Raw genomic sequence first — 7523 nt, forward strand, 5'->3', positions numbered from 1 at the left:
GTATCCACGTAATGCATCGAGTAGTCGTTCCTTATTGTCTCCTCCTCGGGTACGTAATTGGTATATTTGACCATGCGTGCTCTCTTCGCCGGTGGAAGGTCCGGGCGCTCTGGCAGGGAGCGCTTCGGGGAGGGGGGTTTGCTGGGGCGGTCAAGGATGGGCAGCTGAGCGTGCGATGCATCAGGTAGGGAAGCCTGGAGGAGGATGGTGATGGCGGGTGGTCGCGTTGGGTCAGGGAAGGCAGAGGCGAGGAGACTGTTATTCAGCTGGTGAGTTTGGCGTACTTTTGCTAGAAGGGCGGTGTGTGAAGAGAGGAGGTCGACAGCGCGAGGGAGGACGTCGGCGGCGGTCATTGTGGTTGGATGTATGCGCTGTGGACGACGATGAGCAAGGGAGAGTAGACGCGCTGCAATGACTATTGAGTAACGATGAGCCGCGTCACCATAGGACATATTCATATCATTGTCAATTCACTTTTATTCTAAATAACGATATTAAACATCTGAAAATGATTAATACTACCTTGTTTGTCCATATCTCCCCACTCTCCAACGAATCAACTACCACACAGTTCACAAAGTTATCTCCTGTTCTGGTGTTTGGGCTCGGTCAGGACATATTGAGGCAATCACATCTATTGAACAAATCCGTTATGGAACAAGACAAGGAGGACAAAAGATACGAAGTGATACCGAGAATACACTGTCAGAACAAGCCAAACGAATAAAAAGTGATAACAGAGAAAAAGATGTGCGACGGCTCGTAAGGTCCGACCGAGAAGGTGTACATCGAGCGGACCGAATAGTTTTCCATCGCATACCGTCTTCTTCCCTGCATTAGTAACTGCATACTCGTGGGAGCTGGCGAGTACACAGTGAATAGACGGGGATGCTGTTGAGAGCGTATGGAGCGTCCTGAATTTGAAGAATGGCGCTCGGTTGGGCTGGACTAGAACGGAAAGGACAATTATGTTCAATGACAAGATGAGAGATTACTGGTTTATTGCATGGCGAGAGAAAACAAGCAAGGAGAACAAGCCATGAAAGATAAAGATGATTTGCAGTAAAGGAGGAAAAGAGCAAAGAGGTCAAAGCGGTCGCCAGCTGGTCAAAAAACAGTGAAAAACGGAAGCACATGGCAACGTGGCGCTAAAGCACCGCCACCTATTTTCACACGCGCTGCCACGCGGTCTCATGTTCTTTAAAGCACTTCCCGCTCGTGTGACCCGTAATTCGTCGTCTTTGGTTGAACCGCTGCCCTTTATGGCCACCCCGCAACTTGCGAATGATGGACTCGTTCACCGCAAGTCAACTAACCGAATCGACAATGCCGACCTCTCTGAAGAGCCTGACGTACTCGTGGAGGATACAAAGAAGGAAAAGGAAGTCGTGTGGGGAAAGACGCCAGACGGAACCGGTAATTATTCCAGACCAACCGTTTCTCCGTCCTTGCCTAACCCATCGTTTCCCTCGCCTAGTGTTCAAAGTACCTACGACACACGATGTCCTTACCTCGCTGTTTGATCCCCGCCTGCCAAAATCCCACCTCGACGCCATCACCCTCCTCACTCTGGGCGCCCAGATCGTTCTGTTCCTCTGTCTCCCACGGTGGGCAGCCCAGACGTTCTTCCTCATCTACTTTGCCTTTTGGAGAACGGCGTATGATGCGGGCCTCGGATGGGTGCTCACCCAGCAGAGCAAGAAAAGATGGGTCGTCAGGCAAGTGAAGAAACGGGGCTGGATGGATAAGAAGAGGAGACCGAAGGTGGCTGCCTGGATCCAGAAACAGCTAGAGGGCAAGATGGGAATGGACTACGATTTCGATGTGAGCATCATCAACCCGATTCATGCCTCAATACTGACAGGGGGATAGACCCTTCCGATGGAATACAACACCTGGCTCATCTTCCGCCAATTCGTAGACATCATTCTGCTCAAGTGAGTACCGATCCTATGATGACGCGCGGATATGACTAAACGCGTCGCAGTGACTTTGTCGCCTACTGCATGTTCGCGTTTTCTCACTTTCACATTCCCAACAACTTGTCTATGACGATGCATATGCTCCGGTACGCGTGTTCGCAGCAGATGAGCTACATGTTAACTTGGTAACAGGTGGATCTGTGGCATCGCACTGATTGCCTTCAACTGGTGGGTCAAGACCGAAGCGCACCACGTGGTGAAAGACTACGGCTGGTACTGGGGCGACGTCTTCTTCGCGCGTGGAAACCTCGTCTTCGACGGTGTGTTCGAGATGGCACCGCACCCGATGTACAGTGTCGGCTATGCGGGGTATTACGGCCTCTCGCTCATCGTCGGGAGCTACATGGTCATGTTCGTCAGCCTGGCGGCGCACGCAGCACAGTTTGGGTTCCTGATGTACTTTGAGAACCCGCATATTGCGCGGACATATGGCGAGAAGAAGGTCATCGCGCAGCGTACACCTCTTGTCAAGCGCCGCGCAGACATCTTTGCACACGGCGGGACACCCAGTGTTTCTGCAATCGATACACCGGATACCACAGAGGGGGAGACGACGGAAAGCGAGGATGAGCCATATGAAGCCGAGCTCTTGACCACTCCGCGGTTGACGCCTGCGTCATCTAGACAGAGCGGTGCGGACGAGAAGCCGGCAGAAATCGTGACGCAACATGACCTTTTCAACCGGTATTTCCACAAAGACGCAGTAGTGCTGTTCAACCTTGATCTGATGAGGTGAGCTTCTTCCACATGCTGGGACTCGAACTGATGAGTACTCAGATCGAACGATTTCACCCTCGTAGTCCTGCTCACTTACGCGCTGTTCCTCCCCCTGGTGCTGCCCAACCTCACCTCGCGGGGGACGCTCGTCTTCTTCTTCCTACACGCACTCGTCTGGCGGCTATTCCACTCCTTCGGCCTTGGCCTGCTCCTCAAAGCGCAAAGCGAGCGTAAGTGGATAGTACGGCATTTCATCAAACACTACCACTTTCCCGGAGAGGAGGGGACGACGCGTGCGGTAGAGGAGGCGTTCGATAATTGGAAGACCGTGTACAATTTGAGCCTGTGCATGACGTATAGTCAGTACTGTCCTTTCCGAGCCGGATAAAAGCTGACGTACGCAGCCTCCTTCGGCGTGCTTGCACTGAAGACATATCACATACCCGAAAACTGGACGGTGGGCGTTGAGCTGCTCCGTCACACACTGGGTTTCGTACGTCTTGAGCCTGGCGAGGAAGCGCTGCTGACGTCTCGCAGTTCCTCGTCTTCCTCCACGTCTGGACAGCGCATGAATCATACAAAGTTCTTGGCCTATTCGGCTGGTTCTTCGGCGACTTCTTCATCGAAGATTTCCCGGTGCAGCTCGACTATTCCGGGATATACCGATATCTTAACAACCCTGAAAAGTCCATGAGCGGCGCAGCGGTATGGGGCCTGTCCTTGCTGAGTGGAAGCAAGCTCGTTTTCGCCCTCGCAGTCGTGTCCCATCTCTGTCACTGGTGGTTCCTCAGCGCGGTGGAGACCCCGCACATGCGCAAGCTGTACGGAGAAACAATTCGCAAGGAAGCAGGGTTCACGCGGACGATCCGGAAAGTGGCGACGAAGAATGCTAGGATCTTGGAGAACAGGCTGGCGAGGCAGGCGCCTGAGATCAAGAAAGTTGCTGAGGAAGTGAGGGAGACGCTAGAGAGGGCGTTCGAGGACACGGCGGATGCCTTTGAGGATTTTCTTGCCAAGTGTGCGTCTGTCTCCTTTCCTGGAGGCTAAATAGATGAGCTGAGATCGTATATGCAGCACAGCCAAGGCTGGTCGAGGTGATGCAAGAAACACGCTCGCTTATCGAGCTGTCCAAGAACCGCCTCATTATCCCTCGCGTCGCTACCAATCTAGCCTCGTACGACCTCTCGCAGTACTCGCTCATTCTTCCCACTGACACAAAGCGGTTTCACATCGGCGAGCCTATTGTTCTTCGCTGGCGGGCTCCCGAGAACCACAGTCGGAGGGATTGGGTTGGCTTGTACCCTGTGGGTGCTAACCGAGGCAGAGAAGTGACGGAAGTGAACTCACAGGGATTTTGGAAACCGATCGTGGATGAGGAATGGGATGGAGATATGGCGCTGCACAATGGCCTTCCCGGGGCCACGCTCGCTACTGACGGAGAGGTTGCCTTTGGTGGGAGAGCATTACCCTGGAAAACGGGAATGTGGGAGGCGAGGTACCATCATGATGGGATGCACAACGTCATGTGCTCATCAGAGTCATTCGAGATATATGGTAAGTTTTGCTCTTGTCCTTGGTTGATAGAGCTGATGCGGCCAGTTGATAACCCCGAGGAGATGAGCTATGCCGCCGTCCACAGGGTGTTGGAGAAGATCGTCCGTCTCGGGCTTGACAGTGACCCCGCGTTGCTCCCCCAGATCTCCCTTCCCCCCTCCTCGGTACTCATAGATGCGCCAGGCGGAGAAGCAGAAGACTTCCGATTTCACTCTCTTGACCAGGCCAGACGGATCGCGTTGGGCATCCGGGCAGCGTTTGGGATCGAGTTCGCGCAGGAAGTTGTGGTTGCGGAGGCGAACGTGGCTAGACTGGCTAGAAGGATCGTCGAAAGCAGGGAGGTATTAGCGCCTTTTAGTGTTGTTTGTTAGCTTCTATAAGAATCGGGCTGTTGGTAGTAGTAAGGACACAATGCCATGGTATAATGTGTTGATGCGTGTGACCCTTTTGTAATATTTAGCCCTGCATGATGGTTGTCGTCTAGCACGTACCTGCTCTTAGTATTCGCTCTTCCCAAAGTCCACCTGAACGCAATGTATCAATGCTGGCATGTGTAGACCCTTGTTCTGTCACGTGCTTAGTCGCGTTCCTGTCATCCATCTTCCAGCCAGGCAACAGGCATACAACCATGAATGAAAGCGGGAATGAACATGCGATAACGACAAACGCTGTCACCCTCTGAGCCGGCGAGAGGGACAAGCAGCGCGAGTCCGCGTTACGAGACCTGGCGGAGGCACTGGGACGAGGGGAGAAGATCGTTGGAGGCCCGGCGGCTAGGCATGTCATGTATGCAGTTGGCATGTTTTACACCTTGATCTGGTTACCTACCCTAGCCACGTTACGCTGAAAGTCTGTAAGTAGCGCGCGCCGATCAAAAACATTGCATTCCTTGAAGTTGTCCCGGGCCATCGTCCCGGTCACCGAACGATCGCAGTCTGTTTGTGAATGTCAAAAGAGCTGCCAAGATTGATTCGAAGCGGCCTCAGCAACTCGAACATGATATACATCGACTGTATATATGCACGTGAGGATTCAGCGGTTTGTTTAGTAGGTGTGACCGAAATATCTTTCGTTGGGAGATCACACTTGGAGGTGTATAAAGATGCGTGCAATTCCCTCGTATCTCCCTCACACTCCTTCGTCCCCTTCTCTCTCCTCCCTCCTCCTTCCCTCCTCCTAATCCTTCCTTCCTATCAATCGACCATCACTTAGTCAAGGTAAGCTCTCGCACACTCATACATGCTCATCTGTTCGACAGATACTCCGGTCCTTGCTCTCCCCTCGCTGACCCTCTCCCCCCTCCCGTGGCTGACACCCCCTCACCCTCCTTCCTCCCCTTCTCCCTCCTCGTTCCCTTTCTCCTACTCCTTCCTTCCTATCAATCGACCATCACTTAGTCAAAGTAATCTCTCGCACGCTCATATATGCTCATCTATTCCACAGATACCTCCGGTCCTTGCTCTCCCCTCGCTCGCCGCACTCCCTTGCGGGACTCTTCGCCCCTCGACCCGACAAGAAGCGACGGAGGTCACAGGGTGGGGACGCCCCCCTCTGACTGTCGTCCACCGGTGAGCGCTTCAAATGGACAACATTGTGGAGAGGCGACGCCCTCCTCGCGCGTGTTGTCTGCGCCGAAGATCAACTGGCAAGAGCAAGAGGAACATAGCACAGAGAAGTATCCTAATACGCAGAGAACGAGCGCCGACCATCTTTTTGTAACAGGAGACTCCCCGCCTCGCGTTCCCTCCCTCCCGCCCTCCCCGCCCTCGCCATCCCCGCCCGCTCTCGCCCTCGCTAACCCCTCCCTCGCACTCGCCCTCACCGTCGCCCTCCCTGTCTCCCTCACCGTTGCCGACTCCTCTGTTGGCGCCCTCGTGGCCGACGCCTCCCCTTCCCCTCCCCTCGCTGACCTCCCTTCCCTCGCTGACCCCCCTTCCCTCGCTGACCCCCTTCCCCCTTCCCCCTCCCCTCGCTGACCCCACACCCCCGCCCACCCCTTCCGGCTCCCCCTTGCCTTGCCTTCCCTCCCTCCTCTCTGTTTCTTACTCTCGTCTTCCCTCACTTGCGTCCCCGCCCTCACGTCCCCCGTCCCCACCCTCTTCATCTCGTTTATGATCGCTCCCCCTACCCATCCCTCCTCTCCGCTCTAAGTCCCTCGATCCGATATCTAAGGCAAGTGTCCCCTCTTTCCTGCTAGTACTTAACGTACTCTCATTTATACCGCAGACATGCACCAACAACAACGGACCGACAACGTCAGACGACGACACCAACCCAGAGCCCAGGAATGAAGCGACGAAGGCAGGGTGGTGGAGACGCCCCCTCCTTGCTGACGTTCCCGATGGTGCTGAAGAAAGGGATTGTACGGAGGGGGACGCCCCACCATGCATATCACTCGCACCGAAGCACCGACCAACTCGTCCTTATATTTTTGTGACAGAAGACTCCCCGCCTCGCGTTCCCTTCCCTCTCTCGCGCCGACCCCTTTCCCCCACTGCCTTTCCCCCACTGCCTTTCCCCCACTGCCTTGTCCCTCCCGCCCTCCCCGTCCCCGCCCGCTCTCGCCCTCGCTAACCCCTCCCTCGCACTCGCCCTCACCACATCTCCTCCCTGTCCCCCGTCCCGACCCGGTGAGCACTATGATAAATCTGCTCAACTTGCATGCATACCTCATTTATTCCACAGATATTGACATAAAACGATATGAAAGTTGAGGGTGGGGACGCCCATCCCCGGCTTTCTCTCCCGACCTGGCGCGCAAGAACGATCGCACTATGCTGGTGGGGACGCCCCCTGCATTAGTGTCGTCGGCGTCGAAGATCAAATCCGAGCTGCGAGGTCTCATTGGAGTGGTTTGGCAGGTGATCGGGTCCATCCCGGCAAGTTGTGGATGATGCATGAGAGAAGTTGTATCATGTTATCCATCCGTGTACATGTCATTCCTCTGTACAATACCACGGTTCCCTTCCCAAAAGAAAAGAAAAGAGATCCAATACTCAAACGATCCATTTGTACCCCTGTTGTTATTCATTATTTTGATTTTTATTATGTTTGTTATTATTATTCAGTTGGGTACATTAAATGCCATCAGCTGTGAAGGTGAGAGAGCATATGAGCGCAGATATTTTTCACTAGTGAGTGGAGTTGGCCGTCACGGCGAGAGATGCATCCTCGACGAGAAAGCAGGATATGCCGAGCACCACCTCTCATCTCGACCGAGGAGAAGACGCAGGATATGAAGGATTGCCAATCGGAGCGAGCCTCAAACTA

At 54.2% G+C, this 7523-nt stretch overlaps 1 protein-coding gene across 1 annotated transcript; it reads left to right on the forward strand.

The window, feature by feature from the left end:
* Window positions 1-1262: 1262 nt before the first annotated feature.
* On the forward strand, window positions 1263-4637 carry DACRYDRAFT_85177 (uncharacterized protein; the record flags this gene model as incomplete). The annotated part of the gene is made up of 10 exons (XM_040776719.1): window positions 1263-1416; window positions 1478-1824; window positions 1873-1937; window positions 1988-2068; window positions 2115-2714; window positions 2760-3058; window positions 3104-3192; window positions 3237-3717; window positions 3774-4253; window positions 4299-4637. 10 exons carry the CDS (start codon window positions 1263-1265, stop codon window positions 4622-4624), a joined length of 2922 nt encoding a protein of 973 aa, XP_040624069.1. The 3' UTR covers window positions 4625-4637.
* Between the last annotated feature and the right edge of the window lie 2886 nt (window positions 4638-7523).

Source organism: Dacryopinax primogenitus, assembly GCF_000292625.1.
Source record: "Dacryopinax primogenitus strain DJM-731 SS1 chromosome Unknown DACRYscaffold_24, whole genome shotgun sequence".
In the NCBI taxonomy this organism is placed as follows: domain Eukaryota; kingdom Fungi; phylum Basidiomycota; class Dacrymycetes; order Dacrymycetales; family Dacrymycetaceae; genus Dacryopinax; species Dacryopinax primogenitus.